Source organism: Temnothorax longispinosus, chromosome 10 (genome assembly GCF_030848805.1).
Source record: "Temnothorax longispinosus isolate EJ_2023e chromosome 10, Tlon_JGU_v1, whole genome shotgun sequence".
Lineage (NCBI taxonomy): Eukaryota > Metazoa > Arthropoda > Insecta > Hymenoptera > Formicidae > Temnothorax > Temnothorax longispinosus.
The window spans coordinates 19,510,598-19,531,255 of record NC_092367.1 but is presented as its reverse complement, the minus strand read 5'-3'; the positions used below and the strand labels follow the sequence as shown (position 1 = coordinate 19,531,255).

At 41.0% G+C, this 20,658-nt stretch overlaps 3 protein-coding genes and 1 non-coding gene across 11 annotated transcripts; 2 read left to right on the top strand and 2 right to left on the bottom strand.

Annotated features, from left to right (window-relative positions):
• The first annotated feature begins 21 nt into the window (after positions 1-21).
• Positions 22-5,333, top strand: LOC139820742 (odorant receptor Or1). 8 transcript variants are annotated; one of them, XM_071791244.1, is made up of 7 exons: positions 22-248; positions 587-906; positions 1,735-2,273; positions 2,463-2,562; positions 2,619-2,706; positions 2,785-2,940; positions 3,252-3,389. In XM_071791244.1, the coding sequence occupies exons 2-7, from the start codon at positions 649-651 to the stop codon at positions 3,353-3,355; spliced, it is 1,245 nt and encodes a 414-aa protein (XP_071647345.1). In that variant the 5' UTR covers positions 22-248; positions 587-648; the 3' UTR covers positions 3,356-3,389. The 8 variants fall into 8 exon arrangements, 6 of the variants coding, with proteins under 6 accessions (XP_071647345.1, XP_071647344.1, XP_071647349.1 ...); XM_071791243.1 differs by having other exon boundaries at positions 22-287; XM_071791248.1 differs by having other exon boundaries at positions 22-718; positions 780-906.
• Trnag-ucc (transfer RNA glycine (anticodon UCC)) lies at positions 1,443-1,514 on the top strand. The gene has a single exon. It is a non-coding gene; the product is annotated as a tRNA-Gly (tRNA).
• Yip2 (yippee interacting protein 2) lies at positions 3,375-6,487 on the bottom strand. Its single transcript, XM_071791249.1, has 8 exons — positions 6,299-6,487; positions 5,403-5,569; positions 5,191-5,322; positions 4,679-4,943; positions 4,362-4,537; positions 4,059-4,259; positions 3,750-3,904; positions 3,375-3,681 (listed from the first exon to the last, which is right to left on the bottom strand). Exons 1-8 carry the CDS (start codon positions 6,315-6,317, stop codon positions 3,597-3,599), a joined length of 1,200 nt encoding a protein of 399 aa, XP_071647350.1. The 5' UTR covers positions 6,318-6,487; the 3' UTR covers positions 3,375-3,596.
• Positions 6,488-7,418: 931 nt separating this feature from the next.
• On the bottom strand, positions 7,419-20,140 carry LOC139820733 (E3 SUMO-protein ligase RanBP2). Its single transcript, XM_071791204.1, has 13 exons — positions 19,930-20,140; positions 18,845-19,070; positions 18,566-18,742; positions 18,181-18,493; positions 17,667-17,971; positions 17,482-17,579; positions 17,282-17,402; positions 10,695-16,940; positions 10,307-10,540; positions 9,618-9,974; positions 8,883-9,193; positions 8,446-8,571; positions 7,419-8,344 (listed from the first exon to the last, which is right to left on the bottom strand). The coding sequence occupies exons 1-13, from the start codon at positions 19,999-20,001 to the stop codon at positions 8,291-8,293; spliced, it is 8,640 nt and encodes a 2,879-aa protein (XP_071647305.1). The 5' UTR covers positions 20,002-20,140; the 3' UTR covers positions 7,419-8,290.
• Positions 20,141-20,658: the final 518 nt, after the last annotated feature.

The following is a 20,658-nucleotide window of genomic DNA, read 5'->3' as shown; positions in this document are numbered from 1 at the left end:
GTCGATCGCTTTCGTAATTGAACATAATAGCGAGCTTAATGAGCCATGCAGCTACTAAATAACACTCGCATATGATGAAAGTGGAGCGACTCGATTGATTACAAGCCAGCGTTGCATAATACTGTAATTTCTGCCTTGGAGAACCTACGGAATTTCTCTCAAATTAGAATAACTCGTCCAGCATTACAAAAGCACTTCAATTTGAGCAATTTAGACGTACAACCGGAAGGAAGCATTCGGATGCCGTGGTACATTATACCTCTATATGAATCATTAAGCGATAAGAGGTAGCCATAGCTTCACGGGTGATCCTTGCATCTCTTCAACATAAGACGCGATATTAGCACATCATAAACACAAATTACAAGCATTTTATTTGCATTTCTTGTTTCCAGTTGATTTGTAAATTACATAATTTTATAATTTAAGTGTGAGATTATTATATCTGTGGAATATTCTGTCAAATTTTGATTAAATTACTTAATGAGAATTAACTACATTAAATTGAATTGAAGTGATAGTGAGAAATTGTGTGCCTCGTAAGAAAGACGCAAAAAAAGAATCATACGACTCTGCCTCTTCATAGAATATCTTCGTCATCGAATTGAACTTGAGATATTTATGGAGGTTCGCTTCTTCAATTAAAAAATGAAGGAACGAGAAACGATCGCGCCGAATTTTCATCTGAGAGTGAGCTTAACGATTATCCGCTTCCTGGGTACGTGGCCACCAGCTACGGGCAATTTTCGGTTACTGTATTTGCTTTACACCGCTTGTAGCTTTATCTTCATCCTGGGTATCTTGCTCGCTGCTGAGATAGCAAATGTTCTTGCAAACTGGGGAGATATGTCGAAACTCGTCGCGGTTGCGACCTTATTAATGACGAATAGCACCCACGCTTCGAAGGTAATTGGAATTATCTTTAAGCTTGTGATTTTGATAGCATTTTACAGCAATTAAAAAAAAGAAGGAAAAGAATAAAAATTTAATGGCAGTTCGCAAGAATTAAATTATAAACGATTGCGCTATGGACGTCAAAGTTGTCAAACTGCCAAAAAAAGTACAGTGATAACTGATAAAATTCCAAAACTCTCACATAGGTGCCCATTAGAATTATTTCAGTCGGACAGAACGTACATTTAACAGTTTTCATAGTCAGTTTTATAGATAATGATTGGATTCTTTGTTAATAATAATTAATAAATTATTTAGAATAATTTCTATTTGCAAGTACTGTATTTTTCTCGCCTGGTTTGTTAATTATAAAAGTAATATTTTATTTGTATGTGTAATTTGAAATATTGTCGTTTTTTTTGTTCATATTTATCTGTCATTAAACAATCATGCGTATATCAGACTTTTTCAATTTAAAATAAAATGAGATATTTTCTCGACCGATTTTAGGTAGAGATCTAGCACTAAATGTGAAAGGCTCGCACAGTGCGATGGTGGTGTAATGGTTAGCATAGTTGCCTTCCAAGCAGTTGATCCGGGTTCGATTCCCGGCCATCGCACAATTTATTTTTTTTTCTTTTATTATGATATTTTTTATCGTCTGGATAAGATCTCTCAAGTATAACGTCAATTAATCCTTTCTCTAAACCCAAATAATTTTTGTAAAAATTATATCAATATAAATTATCTTTTTATTGATAACTCAACTACACAAATTCTTTTAACGGATTTTTAACGGTGCGTGAAAAGTAGGAAAAAGTAAAATATCGATATTTCCAGGTGGTCGTTCTTCTTCGTCGTCAGGCGCGGATCCAGGCGCTCCTGGACATAGCCAACAGTCCAGCATTTAGTCGCTACGACAAGGTGCATGAGGATCTACTCATAAGCTACACGTGGAAGGGCCTCTTCCATCACGCGGTTTATCAGAGCTTTGGCGGGATCGCGGTGTTATGTTGGGGTTTTACTCCGATCGCCGACCTGGTCGCTGGTCGTTCGCGCCAGCTGCCTATGGAGGGATGGTATCCTTATAACACGACGGCGACACCGGCCTTCGAGATTACTGCGGCGCATCAGGGCATCGCTATCATAATCGCTTGCTTTCACAACGTGGCGATGGATACGTTGATGACGGGCTTGATCACGGTCGCCTGTTCCCAACTGGCGATCCTAGAGCGCAATATCATCTCGATTAATAACGAGGAAAGCATCCATGAGGTGCAGAACAATAACGATAAGACCGAGCTACTTGCAGTTGAAGGGAGAGCCTTGTCTTATCAGCTACTCAAGCGATGCGCTGTACACAATAATATGATATTTCAGTAAGTTGAGATATTTAAAAGATTACAGGATGATAGCAAAGTATTGTCATAATTTTATGAAGTTATTCCTCTCTTAAGTTTTCTTGAATTAGATTATATAAATATAATTGTCAAGGATAAGGGAATCGATGAAATTAATTATCCGTTTGTGTTTTAGTTTTGTTTGCGATTAACTGCATTGATTTGTAGTTTTACGAATGAAATCCAGGACATCTTTAGTACTGTCATCTTCTTTCAATTTCTATCGAACTGCGTGATCATTTGTTTGATTGCCTTCAACGTGTCGCAGGTAAATTCGATTGTTTCGACCAGCTTGCTTACGAGTTCTCACGCGATCGGTTGCAGATGAAAGTTTATATCCCAGCGGTGCTGATCGGCATGCTGACATACATGTGCTGCATGACGTATCAAATATTCATCTTCTGCTGGCATGGTAACGAATTGCATCTGCATGTGAGTATTTAAATCGATATTCTCATATATAGATATGCAAGAAACATGCATTTTTTAGAGTATACGTTTAGTCACAGCCGCCTATTCGAACAACTGGTTCTCCAACAGCGACAGGTTCAAACGCAGCCTTCAAATCGTGATGACAAGGGCTCATCGTCCGTTTACTTTGAGCGCCGGCAAGGTCATGTCATTATCTTTAAATACTTTTGTGCAGGTTCGTAAACTTTTATCAGACGTTAAAATATAATTCACTTCACTAAATCCGCTATAAAGATCTAGATTTTATGTTACTTTTTTTTATAGCTGGTGTAAAGCATCGTCGCATTTAATTTTTAGTTGTACAAATCAAGAGCTGTAGCCTTGATATTGAAATAATTCACCTATCTTTTTATTTTAAATTGATCTTGAATAACACCTACATAAACAATCTAAATCTGTTCAGTGGTTTTAAAACTAAACTGCCTTAAATTTTAAAGCAGAGTCCTAGAACGTTTAAACGAAGCTAATAGTTTCCGTGTATTTCAGATAATGCGGATGTCTTATTCGATTTTTACAGTCCTTCAAGGTTCGGCTGCTTAACGATAAATTCGCCGATAATATCGGATTTTGTAGCCACATATTTTCTTTAAAATTACAAAGAGCAACGAGTTAATTATAAAAAAGTTTTATTCAATAATGCATCATTATGTGTACACGTATAAAGTTTTTCTATATAAAAATATTTTTCATGATTTTGCATGTATCACCAGGACGAGAAAAGGGATTAAAAATTGTTAGCGTTGATAAGTCATACGATGTACACTTACCGTTGGATCTATTTGTATATTACAATATCTTTAAAAAATTAAGCAGCACAACTTTCTTAATTGATTACAGCGCTTCCACCATTACAGCGATACCTTGACCACCGCCAATGCAAGCCGAACCGATACCGAATTTTCCAGCCTTTCGCCTCCTATAAAAAAAGTACATATAGATCAGCATATTAATAAAAGCATGCTTATGACGTTTTAATTACGTTACCTAAGTTCGTGCACCAAGTGAGCAGTGATCCTGCTGCCGGAAGCGGCCAATGGATGTCCTACAGCAATAGCACCACCATTTACGTTCAGTTTATTCAGATCCAGGTTAAGCTCCTTTGCACACGCCAAAGTCTGAGCTCCAAACGCTTCGTTGATCTATCGGAAATCACATAATGCATGACGTAAATAAATACAAACTTAAAAACTATATTTTTAAAATTACTTCATATTAATTATTTACACATCTTTGTATTAAAGATGCCGATTGATATATGAGATAAGATTTTTACTGCATAAATTGAAATCTCACTTCGACAAGTTCCACATCATCGAGTGTCTTGCCCGCAGCTTTAAGTAAGTTCCTGATTGCTGGTGCCGGGCCAATCCCCATAATACTTGGCTCCACACCGACAACGCTGTATCCCACCAAACGTGCCAATGGTTTCAAGCCTTCGGTCTTGACAGCTTCCTCGCTAGCCAAAATAACAACGCTCGCTCCGTCACAGATACCCTGAGAAATAAGAACAGAACGGAGTTCATTAAATCCGGAAGGATATAAAGGTTGATATAAAAAAGATTCTCTTTGTGAAATAGGAAGAAAAACAGTCTATACCGATGCAGAACCAGCTGTGACTAATCCATCTTTCTGGAAAACTGGTTTCAGTTTAGCAAGGGTCTCTAGCGTCGTTTGTATGCGCGGATGTTCGTCTACGCTGACAGTCGTATCCTGCTTCTTAACTTTCACTTGCACAGGCACTATTTCTTCTTTGAAATGACCCGCATCGTTGGCTGTAATGTTTATTTCTTAAATAGACATTTAAATTCTACACTTCCAATTTACTTAATTAGGAAAACGATAATAAACTCGCAATTCCGTATTCTATTTATTAATAACAATTTCATAATATGTAGGATTTTATCGATATCTACCAGCTTTCCAACGTTGCTGACTATTCAAGGCAAATTGGTCGACCTCCTCTCTCTTTAAATTGTATTGTGCACCGAGTTTTTCCGCCGTTATACCCATGGGCAAATTGCAATAGGTATCGAGTAATCCAAGCCAAAGTGAATCCTCGAATTCATACTTCTGTCCCAAAGCAGTGCCATAACGAACGTTTCTCACAACAAAAGGTGCTTGGCTCATGTTTTCTGCACCACCCGTCAATACAATCTTTGAATCTCCCATTAGAATGTTCTGAAATGGAAACATATATGTTGTAGCAATGCTAGTAACTTTCTCACTGTGGCTTATTATTATTTGATATATTACTGCAATCTGTTTTACACTTTTGGATAATTATATATATGTCGTAAATAAAATTCCATTTATTACACTAACAATATTGTTCTCTCTATTGGAATAATACTATTCTTTAGTTATTCTTTGATGATCTCTCTAAATTGAATAAAATTTTTAGAAAGCTATGGAATCTTTGACCAACCTGAGCCCCACTGACAATTGCTTGGAAACCAGAACCGCATAATCTATTTACGCTAAGCGCTGGTTTTTGTAATGGGATTCCTGATTTTAACAAAGCGTGCCTTGCCAAGAAAGCACCATCAGAGGATGAATTCTATAAAGGTACGTCAAAATTAAAAATACGTCAGCTTAATCATAAGACCAGCTCATAATTATATAAATGAAAACACTTACCGCTAAGACATGTCCAAATACAACGCTGTCAATCTTCTCCGGTTTTAGGCCTGCTGCCTGGATTGCGGCAGTTGATGCAACAACTGACAAATCGGTTGCACTTTTGTTTACAAACATGCCTCCCATTGTGCCAAATGGAGTGCGCTTTGCAGCGACAATGAAAATACCTGTGGCAGAACATTTTAAGGAATTAGAATGCAGTAATTTATTTTACTTTCTTGTCTTCTCTCTTACATCTTGATTTTATCCATTAATCTTCCATAGATAGATTACAATTATCATATTTATGTATGCTTTACTTGTGTGTGAAACATTCGATAAGCCTTGCAACGCAAGGAGAATATATTATACCATTTTGTCCTTGAGACACTATAACTTGTTTTGTTTTACAATTAAAATTAGATTAAAAGTGATTCCGATTAAACGCCGTTTAACTTATCGACGATAAATTTAATTGACAGAATCGTTTATATAATTCGTCGTCCCTGACCCAATCTTTTCTTCCATATGTTAAACAATACAAAATTAATAATTTTATCCAAAATAGTACAAGTATTATCCAACAATTAATCACCGATTAAATTAATCGGAGTTTGATCGAACTCGCTTTTAATATGTCCAAAATATTAACTTGTCAGGCAGACGAATTTGTTTTTGAGTGAAGGGAAAGAGCTTCCCTTATGAGTCTTGACAAATGCTTTGAACTCTTTAAAGCATTCTTCTTCTCCTTTTTTTTAATTAAGAAAGAAGAAGAAGAAGAAGAACATGCTTCAAAACATATGTAGCATCAAATGGACTGCAGCAGTGCAGCCTTAATCAATTAATTATCGGGGTAATGCGCATAACAGAACATCTTCGATCGAGGATTTAGATGGGATGCAAAATTGTAGGTGTACCTTTCGTTACGGCCGACATCGTGGCGAGTTAATTACTGTACAAATCACTTTTAGAACTGTTACAACCGGAATGTGACGAAGACCTGATCAAAATCCAATCATATACCCACTCGAGGCTCAGCAAGGCTCAAAGTCCACCGACGTGGATAGCTACGAATGCGTTCAGCCCATGCCATGCTTATCGAAATGTTTCTGCTGTATCATGGCGTTGGAAGAGGGGAGAGCCGGTGGAGCTGGTGGATTTTCAACATTTGATCTTGTCCTTCTTTATCACGTCGAGCATCTTCATTGATACGCGAGATTGTATCTATTTCTGTCTCGTGCAGGCACCGTAAATTTCACACATCTTTATACAGTGTGTGTCCAACAAGAGGCAACACAGGGAGCTTTTCAGCAAGCGACACTAGTCGACACAAACATCGTTCTATCTTTCTTTCCTGACAATGAGTAACAAAGATAAAACGATACTTGTGTCGCTTGCTGGAAAATCGTATATAAAGAAACATTTTTATATTAAAAATTATTCTCCTCGAAAACCAATGCAAATATAAAAATGATGAAATGTTCGTCATAGCTGTGTATTTTTTTTCTTTTCCATAAGGTATTATCAGTTCGCGATAATAATTCGGCTACTTTATTGATAATCAAGTGACTAAGATACTTTTGTAATTAATTATTTATCTGTTACTGACGTATTGCATTTGTCGTCAGTTCAATATATAGAACATAGTCAAAGGTCATGTTTTTCCATTATGTCTAGTCATCCGCTTTCAACAATCGTTTTTTACAGATTGTTCCTTTTCCCTTTAAATAGAGAAAAGAGCATAAAACAGTCTGTGCTGCAGACTCCACATTCTTGCATTTGTATCTCCCGGAACAGTAGAAATTTTATTTAGATCGTACGACTTTTATTGTCAGAATGTACATATTTCGCTACAAGAAAATTTTCATATACATGCAGCTTTTGTTACAACTGTGAGTCTTTAATTTACGATAGGTACAGAGATTTGATTTGTATTCGAGTCTTACAATAAATCTACCTCGCTAATGTGTGTACATACTCGGGTATAGTTGCAGGATTAATACAATGTGGGAAAAACTTCACTTACCTGAGAAAATATTTTCTAAAAGAAATATTTCGATCAAATGTTTAATATTCTTACGTTACATGTTACAACACGTTATATCGATGATGTATACATATTTTTTCACGCGACAATTCCTATTTCAGTCCAAGATATACAATTACATTTTATCATATGTTAAGATTACGTGGTATTTACAATAGCTGTTAATTTGAGTGCTGCAACAACTCTTTGCAATTCAATCGAACGCAACCATCGACCATCTCCTTTTCAACGTAATAATTAAATTGGTAGAAAATTATCAGCATGAATATTGTTGTATTTGTGCTGTTATCTTATTAATAATCGTGAGCATGTAACGCGTGCTTCTCACCGAGATTTCTGCAAACGTCTACTTAAAAGTATATAGTTTCGAGATAGTTACTGACAGCTTTTTAAAAATAGTTATCGGTATAGCTACGGAGTGCTTTCATTGCAAAGTAGAAAGCGATTTTCAGTTTTGGCACATATATTTATTTTAAAAAAAGAGGAGACTTTCTTATATAGACAAGTATTTAAAAAAATGAACAAATTAGACATCGTGATGCTTGATCTATTTTTTGTGCAATCATAAATAAGATATTTCTCGCAGAACATAAATTATTACTACGGGAACTTGCACCTATGTTCGCGTGCATACATAGACAATTGTACTTATCAAACTCCGTGTGTCCCGATTCTATAAAAAAAAAAGGAAGAAAAGAAAAAAAGGAAGCTAGAAAAATGTAGCGATACAATTTTCCCTTACTTATTCTCACAACTTGAGAAGAGCGACAAGAAACAACCCGTTTAACATTTACGCTAAAGTAGGAAGGTAATGAATTATGTAACAACAGCCAATTAGCAGCTACTTATTAGCTAAAGATCTTCATTCTGCTTCTTGATACTCGACGACACCGGCTTGCTTCGCGCAGTCCACTCCCTGCGAAGAAACATCTCGTCTTGCATTTTCCGCATGTTTTCTCAGTCGTAAAGTACATGCGTATAATATAATCTCTAATCTTTTGGTCAGGCTTTACTTACATCTTCGAAAAACGTATGCATCTGTTGCGCTGCTTGCACCGACGAGAACACTGCCCTCAGAACTCTCCTCCCTGGAGGGTCCAAAGCGTAATCAATCCCGCTCCAAATACACTCCTTGCCTTCCACCTTCGTGATAATACAAGAATAGTGAGTAAAAGGAATATCAATACATTAGCAAAAATGTACGCAATTCCCTGCATATTGTTAATCTATGTCAATATTTAATTCCAGAAAAATATGAGAATACGATACAAACATTTAAGTATATAAAATAAAATAAAACAATAGCTTAGAAATTCGCACGTCTTGCATTACTTGTCGCGAAGAAAAAAGAAGCTTCATTTACGTTATTAAAATTAGCAGAAAAAAAAGAATTCGCAGTATATCTCATACGTATGAATACAAGTATATCTCATGTGTATGAATACAATTATTACCCGCATCACTGTATCCATGCTGATGATGGTGTTGCTCGCATACTCCTCCGAGTCGTCAAGCTTCAGAACGATTCTTTCCGCGTAGATCTCGGAATCATAATAGATTGCCAGGTTCCCTAAGCCCACACTTTCCCACTTGGTGTCGTTAGGCCATCTCGCGAACACAGTGGCACGTTTCTCGATTATAGGAATCTCATGATCGTCCTCTTCGTCCTCCTCCTCGTCCTCTTCTTCCTCCTCTTGCTCCTCCTCTACGTCGTTGCCTCGGTCGTGCTCTTCGCTGTCTTCCGTTTCGCCGATGCATCTTTCACCTATGTAAATTCAGATATATTTTCATGTGTTATTGCTTAAATTCGATTAAAGTTACGCGTGGATTTAAAAAATTAAAGTATGTATACATACATCTTATTGAAAAGCATGCGATATTTAACACTCGTAGCAAGTCTTATGAGTGTCGTGAGACATAAAATATCAGATAGCATTATTTTGTTTAATTTCGAAACATACATATACTCTCGTATGCATATTATCTCGTTTTATATAATAGATAGGTACGATAAGTGTCTTTTATTATATCTTCTATTTAAATCCAAATACAACGTACAAACATTAATTAATCGTCTGCGTATATCGCAGAAAAAAATGCTTAACGTTGTGCAGGTAAAGCAGTAACGATTATAATTGGCAAACTGTAGAAGCGTTTACAACCTAATAATCTCATGAGTTAACTATTACCTTCAGTAGTTCTCTTATCACGTAATTCTTGCTGAACGTTATCAATATGCGCCTTGAATTGTCGAGCTAGATCGGGCGATTTAAATTTGACTGCTAACTGTTCGACGCACGGTTCCTGCTCGGCGTAATTCATGCCGGCCCACATCCAAGCCTGGTCCGACGTGGAGAGCGGATGGAACTCTACGTCGGAAGTGATTAGGAAGTTGCAAACGACCTTGTGTACTTGTTCCCGGCGCAGCAGCAACCGGTAACTGCCGTGGTCCGCGTGATGCAGAATCTTCATCTCGCCGACGCCGCGCTCCTTCCATTCCTTAGTAGCATTGTCATATCTGTACAACTTGGCTCTGTGGCAGAATACTGTAAACGAATAAAAGAACAGGGCATGAAGAGCAGAACTTAGAAAACAGTCAAATAATCTCAAAAGTAAACGACAATATTACAATCTGTTCTTAAACATAAGTTGTCTTATCGTTACTTGTATTTACGATGAATAAGCTGAATAATTTTTAGAAAAAGTAATGAATGAATGTCTTGTTGCATATTTTATTACGTTTGGCTCGATATGTTAGATAAATCAAACTTTATTTAACATTGATTTTCGTCGCTGAATATAGAATTCTTCAAATAAATTTCCCCGAAATAAAGATGAAAGATTCCAATTCAAAATAAGCGAAGATATCTAAGGCTACCTTTCTCCTCATCTTCTTCGCCAGTTCGGACTTCGATGGCATCTGGTAAAGGTATAATAGGTTCAAAGTGAGGATCGTGTTCCTGCTCATTATCTTCGCCATCGTCCTCTTCATTATTCTCCTTTTGCACGGAATCTTCATATGATTTGTTTACATTTGTCGAGCTATTGAGTGATGAAGCGGATTTCGAGCCGAACACCGATGATCCCGCACCAGCGAATGAAAAGTTAGGATCTGAAAGAATTATCAGTTCGAAATTAAACATACTGAAAAAGTTTACGCAATCGAATAGAAAAATATATTGTTGAAAGTCAACAAATTATTGCCGTGAAATAACTTTAGACATTCAATCTGATTCGCTTGAATAGCAATAGGTTCTTTAACGTACCGACTTTGAAGGCCTCCGGTTGCGCCGCCGCCGCAGCAAGTACCGAGAAGGACACGTCATTCACTGAGAAGATGGAATTATCCTCGTTTTTCTGGATGTCATCTGACGGTTTAGTGTCGAAGACAGTCGACGTTGGTGTTGCACCGAAAACATTCGTTATTGTCGTCGTACCGAAGACGTTCGCCGCGGTCGCTGCCGTCGTCCCGCCGAACATGTTCGTCGTCGTCGGTCCCGTTGTCTTGCCGAAGATGTTGGTCGTCGTCGCTGCCGTTATCCCACCGAAGAAGTTCGTCGTCGTCGGTGCGATTGTTCCGCCGAAGATGTTTGTCGTCGTTGTAGAGCTACCAAAGATGTTTGTCGTTGTTGTAGTAGAGCTACCGAATGGCAAAGTATTGTTGCTACCGAACGTCATCTTCGAGAAAGGCGTGGCGTTAGCGCCGAACACCGAGTTAGAGGACTGATTGGATGTGATCGACGTGGTGACTACGGTTGACGTCTTCAAAATGGAATTCGCTGTAGTGACAGTAGCGGTGGTCGTTTTTGTAGCGGTGGAAGAAGAAACGGAACCGTCACTGCTGCTCTCACCGAAGATCGACATTTTCGAGGCAACGCCAAAGAGACTCTTCTCAGAATCGAAAGTAGGCGTATATTCGAAACTAGGCGTTTTGAATACAGATGCCGTCGTTTGAGCATTAGAGGGACTACAGATCTTGAAATTCTCAAGCGAGGTATCCGTCTCCGCAGTTTCGTTGGTACCGAACTGAGGATTCATGCCGAACGAAAAAGTCGTGGTTTTCTTATCGTTGAACAGTTTCAAATCGCCGGTACCAAAGCTCATCGTGGAGCTGTCGAAGTTGGTGGAAGCAGCCGGAGACTTGAACGTCGCGGGGGATGTCGCGAAAGAGAATCCATTCTTCACAGACGCAGATTGTGTTACGCTCTGGGTAGTCTCGCCGGTACTCTCCGGATCGCTCGACGATCTCGAGACGATTTGCGATTGCGTTATCACTTTCTGTTCCTCAGGCACGGACTTCCATTTCGTCGAGTCTTGCCCAGCGTTGTCTGGATATAACGCTATGCTCGGTTTCCTACAGCCTCTACAACCCGGACAATCTTCCTTTTGCTTGTAAGCGTAGAAGTTCTCTGGTAGCTGCAACTTTAAGGCGGCCGCTTTCTCTTCCGGAGTGACCTTCGCCTCGTAGATAATCTCGATCTCCTTGACTGGTGAGCTAGTCATCTTCGTCGACGTTTTCGTCGTGGGTTTATCCATCTTATCGCTGCTAATAGTGACAGCCGATATCCTTGCGTCGTCGACCACTCTTTTGAAATCCGCTGCGATTTCAGCCGTCTTAAAGCGGCAAGCAAACTGCATGTATTCAATCTCACCCTCGCTGTAATCCGCAGTAGTCCACAGCCATGTTTTCTCGTCTTTCGGTGTGAACTCTATGTCAATGGTCAACATATGATTCAGGCATAGCTTTAGTACATGGTCCCGACGCATGATCAGCCGCAATTTGCCGGTTTCTTTGTGACATAGCAGTTTGATGTCGCCTAATCCACGTTCCTTCCATTCCTTCAGCGCGGTATCGAACCTGAAGAGCTTCGCTCGATGACTGTAGAGCACCTCCTCGTCCTCCTCGCCGGTTTTCACCTCGATCTTGTCCGGCAATGGCACGATCGGCGAGAAGTGGACATCTTCACTCTCCACCACCTCGTCCTCGCTGGTCTCACCGCCACCGCCGGGCGATTTAGCCGGTGACTTGGCCATAAAGTTAAAGCCGAAGGATTTGGTGGGCGAGCTCAGCTGGAAGGTAAACGGCGAGTCACTCGTGTTTAACGCGTAGCTTTTTATCGGTATACCGAATACGAAGTTGGTGTCTGTGGTCTCCTCAGGCTTGGATGAAGTCACCGTCGCGCTATCATTCACACTCTTATCCTCCGCCTTCGGCATGCGAAAACTAAAACCAGTGCCAGTCGTTTCCTTGGTAGTTTCCTTGGTGGTGTGCATTACTTGGGGAATGCCGAAGGAAAACGTGGTCATGGACGTTGCGCCAGGGGATGCGTTCAGCTGGAAGATGTTGGCCTGCTGCGGCTTAGGCGGCTGTGACGGATCCTTGGGACTGTCGCAGGCGACGCAGTAGGCGTTTGTCCCGGAATTGACGATGTAACATCCCGTGCAGGTCCAAGAGCCGGCGGGCGACTTGAACAGCTCCGACAACGGTGGTTTGCCGGAATCGACGGGTTTGCTAACGACCGCAGAACCGCTCTTGTTCGCCGCCGAAGGCGACGGAGCTTCACAGGCTACGCATTTCATGTCCGTGGCCTTGTTTCTAGTGTAACAACTGCCACACTCCCAGGAACCGGTCGGTGGTTTAAACAATTCCGACAACGGCGGTGGTTTCGTTTCGGTGGCATTTTGACCTTTGTTCTTGCTCGATGACGTTTGAGTCTTTTTCTCGAGCTCCTTCGCGACTTCGCTCGGACTACTGCCTTTAGCTAGCTTCTGCTGGCAGCTCGACACGATGTTGTAGAACTGGGTTGCTAGTTCCGGCGTGCTGAAAGTCGCGGCGTGTAACGACCAGGTCTTACCGGGTTCTTTAGCATCTCCCGGAACGGTCCAATTGACAACTGTAGTGCCACTCTTGTATGTAAACGCCATATCCAGCGGAACTCCATGACTATAGATCTTGGAACTTGCGTCATCCGTCAGTAATACACGAAGCCTGCCAGATTTCACGTTTAACAATAGCATCAATGGTCCTGTACCCTTGTTCTTCCACTGCATAGTATTGACGCATTGACATTGAAGACTCGCTGTTCCGACAAATAATCTCTGCTCATTTTCTGTTTGCGGTCGCGTTTCGTCGGTGGATCCCTGCTTAGTGGCGCCGGGTGGCGGCAAACGAGGTCTCCTCAATGTCGTAGAATTCTGACCGGTTGTTGTGGGAGTGGCAAACATCGGTGATGCATTGGAGGCCAGGCTCGTTAGAACAGACGACTGCGAGTTCGTCGTCGGAGTTGAGGCGAAAATGAAGCTTGCAGATGGTGTTGAAGCGACGCTTGTTGCAGCAGTGGTCGTAATTTTCGTCTCGGCTTTACCGGTTGACTTGGTGAATGAAAATCCGCTGAACGGACTAACTTTCGGCGGTTCTTCGATCTTCTTAAAATCACTTGTTTCTGTGTCGCTAACTTCCTGAATAATAGGTTTAGAACTGAAAGAAAATCCTCCTAGTGTCGTGCTAGATTTTGATTTGTCCACTTCCGTCGTTGAACTTATTTTAGCTTGTTGTGTCGATTGTGATTTCTTGGACGCGTCTTTGTCACTAGAGAAAGCTTTTTCGCTAATTTTGGACACCTTTTCCGGAGATGCGAGTAGGCTAAATCTGGCCTGATCAAAGGCCTCTTTAAACATCATCGCTTCTTCCACGGTTTTGAATCTGATACAAAGTTTCTCCAGCTTCACTTCCTCATCGGCGAAGTCATTAGCGACCCAGAACCAGGCCTTGTTGTTATTCGTCATGGGACTCAAATCCATATCGGGTCTCAGCATGTGATTCGCGCAGATCTTCAGGATCTGATCGCGACGCATCAGCAAGCGCACCTTGCCTTCTGTGTTGCGCAACAGTTTTACGTCGCCGACGCCGCGCTCCTTCCACTCCTTATCGACAAAGCGGAACAGCTTTGCCCGGCCGCAATACAGAGTGTCTTCATCCTCTTCACCGGTGGTGACTTTCACCTTCGCGGGTAATGGTATGACAGGCACGAAGTTCGGTATCGGATCGTGCTCCTCGCATATTTCCGTGGATGTATTCGGTGATTCAACCGGCTCGTAGATAGGTTTGGTGATATCAGTCTTGTCGTATATCTTACTACTAGTAGCATTATCTTGACCGCCTAACAAAGGACCACTGCTTGTCGTATGCGTCATTGTGACAATAGACGGTGACGTTGTTAGATTGGCGTACATCGGCGGCACATTGATGCTGGCCGGGGTTACATAGGTAGAGGTTGGTGGCAAGTTGACAGTTGTTGGTATGGTTGCTTGCAAGGGCATGGGAATCTGATAGCAATGCGGCACATTGGAAGATGACGATTTTGTTGTCGTCATTGTCGTTGACGCTACTGTCATCATCGTCGTCGTTATGGGCGTAGTGGGGAAAGTGATGGCTGCTCCACCTTCTAGTCGGTACTGCGGTGGTATGGTGACACTTAGAGTCGGTTGAGTAGACGGCACCGTGGTCGGTAGCGTGTCAGATGTCGTGATGACCACGTTTACAGGAGGTGCTTTGTTCACAGGTGCATCTTTAATAATCGTCGTGGTGGTCGTAGCCGTCGTTGCTGTCGCTTCGGGCTTGGTCCGTGATGGTGTTTCGATTTTCTGCATCAGCGATATCTGCAACGACGGATTCGTCACGCCTGTCGGCATAAGATCGGGCAGCTGCGAGGAAAGCGTCGGTGCAAAGAGACCTTGTTGTAGCGGATTGTCCGGCACTTTTGTCTGATTAGGATATAGCATTGGCATCGGATAGACGGTGTGCGGATACAGGGACGATATGGTCGCCTGAGCGTTTGGGTCAGTAAATGGTAATCCTCCCTGATAATACTGGAACGCGGAAGGATACATTAATGACGAGTAAGGGTGCCGAGCATGTTGCGGGGGAAATATGTTACCGGAAATCGAGGACACTGGCACGGTCGGTTGATTCGAATAGGATAAATCGACGTATTCATCGTCGAGGAAGTCTTCGGAATCAATAACAGGGTTCACATTCTGTTGCTGCTGTACACGCTGCTGCTGCTGCTGTTGGTGCTTTTGATTCTCTTTGCGCGACTCAACCACTTCCTTTGTTAGATTGTCCACTTTGTCATTCAACGTCTTCATATGCGTCATCATGTTCTTCATCTGTTCCATCAGGTCCTGTATCTCGTTGTCCCGGGATTGCATAATCTGACGTATCTGAGCATCGAGACGCTCCGGGCTCGGACGTGCCTCCGCGCGGTTCTTCGACAGATTCAGATGATCCTGCAACTTGCACGGTGTACTGGCATGTTTCGGCGTACGATGAGTGTTCCTCTGAGGGGTGCTCAACATATTCGAACCGCCGGTCAGCGTCGTCAGCATCGGCAATGCCGGATTTGTGACATGATCCATGGCACTGGGAGGGGGTGAATAACTCTCGTCGGATATACCGTCGTCATTCCTACTTAGTTCACCCCTGCCTAAATCTGGATCTATCCTCTTCAACTCATTTTCGATATCAGTGATGTGAGTGCCGAGCTCAGAGTTCAGCGGATGTTTGGGATTCGTGCCCGGACTACGAAGTCGGTCGAGCGTGAGGTAGTAAGAGTTCTTCGCTTTTGACAACATTATGATGTGCTGCGATCGCATCTCCGACGTTAAACTCTCCCGAGGCGTGGAATTCACTATTTCGTCTGCGAAGATTTTGTAAATCTGTGCCAGCTGAAACGATGCTTCCGGGCACTTAAGCGCCTGCAGCGCGTCGATTGCCTGCTCATACTGTTTGTCGCGTACGAGTCGTTGGGCCAACAGCAACTTGCCCTCCTCAAGAGCGTTCGTCAGCTCGAAATTGTTCATTTCTTTGCCCTGATAATTGAATAATTTCGATGGAGACATACGTAACGTTTGATTGTTCTGCAGTCTCTCCAACAGCGGTAGAGCGGCGGTCCAGTACAGCTCGGAACGTGCCTCCCATCTGGAGATGTAGCCATTCGCCTCATCTTTCTCCTTCATCATCTTCGCACGATAATGGAACATGCGCGCTAGATGCACCAATAACACTGGATGCATGCCATGATTACCGATGCAGCGAATAATTTCCAAACCTTGTTGCAATTCCTGTCGTAACTCGCCGATGTCACCGTCTACATCTCGTTTGGAGTACATCTTATATGCCGCTGACCACCATTTCTCCTGATTACTAGTGGACAGTGTCGTGGTAAGATCGATAGGCAGTGTCGGCAGTTTCTCTGGATTTATGAAGCTACCAAGTTGCTGTTCTTCCAAAACGGCGGATGAGCAGAGTATTGCCGCGTTGAGGAACGCATCGATATCGATAAGACATAGGCTGTCGGGTGCCGCTTGATTCGAATTGAATACCGAAAATTGTAACGCTGGGAACACACGCGAGGTCTGATCCGGGTATGGAGCGTCTTTGTGTTGAGGCCGATTTTCCATCCCAAGCCAAATTTGATGGTGCAATGAAGCAGGCCACAACTCTTGTGCGACTGCAAACAAAAAATTAAAATGCCTCTATTGTATTTTTCTTTATTGTAAAATTGTTTTCTATTGATATTTATTCTGTAGATTGTTACAGTTATTGCAAACTCAAGAGTTCTAAGTAAAACTCATTTATTACTTGTTTGTTATTTAATACACATTCACACACAAATAGTATTTATTATAGTATTATTAATAGTATTTAGTATTAGTATTTATTATTAATAGTAAAAACAAATTCAATTATAGTATTCATGTATTGTATGCAAATGAATGGATTACGAAACAAAACGTTTGACTATCCTTGCATATTTCAATAATCCAAATGTATGAAGATTAATAAACGTACTTTGGCTGTAAGTCCTTAGTTGATTTGCAGTGCATATACGTAAAGGTGGATCAGGAGCTGAATGATAGCAAAAAAATGAATTCCTCATATAATCGATATGTACCCTGATCACAAAAATTCTCTGAAAAAGAAATTGAACATTAAATGTACATCAGGCTAGCATATAAATTGCCAGAATCTGTATGAAATTCGATTTGTACCTGATAAATACGCTCTCTCCAGTGTCCCGTGCAAAATTTATCAATTCTATCCATCAGCTTTTTTATGTCATCCCTGGCATAATTTTGAAGAATGTAACCTAATAAAATAAAGAATAAAATTATTAGTAAAAGTATTTACTAATAACAATTCTTACAGAATAATTCTCGGTCTCGGTCTTGCGTACCAGCTTGGCAACATCGATATGCTGCCTCCATAATCCATATATTGAATTGATTCTTAAATCCATCATCTTCTAGTTGTATGCGTATACGATTTTCTAACGGAGCTACATGTAACGCAGTCAACAACAGGGGCGAGCACAGTCTTCCCGTTTCGTTCCAACTGCCTTGCTCGCGTTTCGTTTTACGCAATAGCAAACATGCCAAATGGAAGTGCAATTGACCCCACATGTGCGTAAACAAGTGCTCCGTGAAGGTGTGTTGCTTAGAAAAGTTTTTCGACTTCATCTCATTTAGATTTTGATCAAAACTAAAACATAATGTTCGCTTCATGAACATATTATAAAGATAAATGCATATATAACAGGCAAATGCAATTATTTTGTTTGTAAAATATGTGAGGTACATTTTATAAATATTATACATGAAAAGTATCAGCTAGGTTTATTACTGTTCCATCGAATGTCAAGTTAAAAAATACAATTTAGTTTATACAGATGTGTCGTTCGATATACTTACTTAAATACTGCCTGAGTTGCCTCTGGAATGCTTTTCTTCATTTCGCCACCTTGCTCCTTGAGACATAATCCCGCATATTTATCAGATACGGATATATAGAAAAACCAGAAGGACCAATCAAGGGATTTAGTCTCTTTGCACTTTGTTAATAATTCGTACAGCAGCTGATACCATGCAATGCTGTCTCTGTGAGAAACAGTGGCCTCTACACTGATGGCATGTTCATAAGCTTTATCCAATTTGCGTTCCGACATGTAATAATTTAACAATTTGATACGAAGTTGCACGTCAGTCGGTCTCGCAGCCAATTCAGCTGGAAGATTTCACACATTAATTTCAAGTTTTTTAAACCACTCTATCAATATTAATTAAAGTAATTACTCACATGCGATAAGTGCTTCAAGATCCTCGCTGCTGTTGTTCGGTTTCTCTGTAGTCAAAAGCTTCTCTTTTAATTGAAAAACCACCGGGTGATGTGGAAATAGTTTGTCAGCTCTTTCTACCCAATACTTAAGTTTATTAACGTCCATTCCTATGTCCATGTCAACCAGTAGTTCGCATACTAATAATAAACCAAAAGGAAAAAGAAGATTAAATGTTATGAATGACATGAAACTACTTCAAAGAACAATAAGAGACAAATGTGAAGATGCCGGCTTCTCACCTTTCAAGACCAGATCGTCCTGCCTCCCCTCGAGTTCAAGGGAAACTTTGTACTCGTTAAAAGCTGCTTCCTTTTGACCAAGAGCCTCGTACGCTTGACCCAACAACTTATGCGCACCAGGAGAATTGTCTCGTATTTCTAAGTAATTAAATACATATCTCTTCGTGGATTCATAATCACCTACTTGATAATACAGTTTGGCAATATTGTAACAACGAAGATTTTTCTGTAAAAAGAATCAGATACCAAAGAGTTTTAGATTCAAATCCAAAAACAAATATCGTTTGAAAACGTATGTCACACACATTTAATAATAAATTAAACTACATTGATATAAAATCCTCATATCTAGACAGGTAAGATTCAGATTACGTAATCATTGTTATAAAAATTATTAATATTAATTAAATACTTTGTTACTACTAATTAAACAAACACAATAACTTTTCATATTCTTATCTCAAATTATATCAAATATATTAATAAAAATGTTAGAGAAAAGAGCTACAAATTTATTTATTAAACTCTGAATGGAAAGCATTTCGAAATTTCAAGTTACAACTTGTTTTTCATCGCAACATTCGCAGCAAAAATCTAGCTCGAAAAATGACAATCGTTAGGCCATCATCGCGAGGACAAGTTTGCGGCCGACGGTCGTGTCAGGTGTCGGGTCAGGTAAACAATCAGCTAAGCGAAGACAAGAGATCCGGGATCGAAGTTCCGCGATAGACGGATCTACGCCGAGATATCAGCCGATCGACTGCCGTCGCGGTATCGATAGCGCGAGGACGTTTCCCGCGAAAATTCGCCATTATGATACGCTCGCGTGTATTCTCAGTCTTGCGTGGTCTTGCGTGATGACTGAGATGACTCAAGGTTTCGGTCCGGTGGATTGAGTGGCCGAGGCCGAGCGATCGTCGCCCGCGGTATCGAACGCGCCCGCTCGTCGTCGGCATTGATATCGGTCGCGAGACTCGCAAGCAGGGACGAGCCGGGAAGACTCGTCCGGCCGTTAGCCGCCAACGTCGGCAGAGGAAAGAGAGAGACGGACATATATATAGAACGTTGAGCGAAGGTAACCTTACCTCGTTCTCATTCCGCAGTTTGCAGAAAACGTGCTGCACGTGGCGGTCTACGTCCTTCTTCGAGCGGAACATGTTGTCGGCCGGACGGGATCAACCAGCCGTATTTTGCTTTTTCTCGCACCACTCGATCGTCACCAGTTCTTCGTCTTGCTACTCACACACTTCGAAGCGGCTCATGGCCCATCACGCGAATATCCGTTTGCAACGCACGTATCTCTCTTTCAAACGGCACCGACGAATCCAATGCCGCCAACCGCGACGATCGTTAACCTAAACTTCCCCCAGGCGAAGTTCAGGGCCGACAATGCGCGAAATGCCCGTATCAGACTACGGATTGGGATTGAGATTGGATTGAAATTTGACCAATCAGAGCAAAGTTTACTAAACCTAAGATCAGTTTTCTCTGTTCTGATTGGCCTAGTTTACATCGATCACTTGATAGGCGTATTAAATAGTAAATAACTAGTAAATTAGTTTGATTATTGGCTGATCAGTTCAAATATACTATTTGATACGCGTATCAAGAGATCGGTGTAAACTAGGCCGTCTTAGTGAACTGCAAAGTAACAATAAAAATGTGATTGGTTTTTACCTTTGGAGCCAACCAATCACACTTAATTGCTACTTAAAAATATTGAATTATATGAATTTAGAGGTCTTGGTGCTGACAATTCCGATTAAATTAAGCTAATTAATTTAAATCAATCAGAGTTGATTAAAATAATCTTC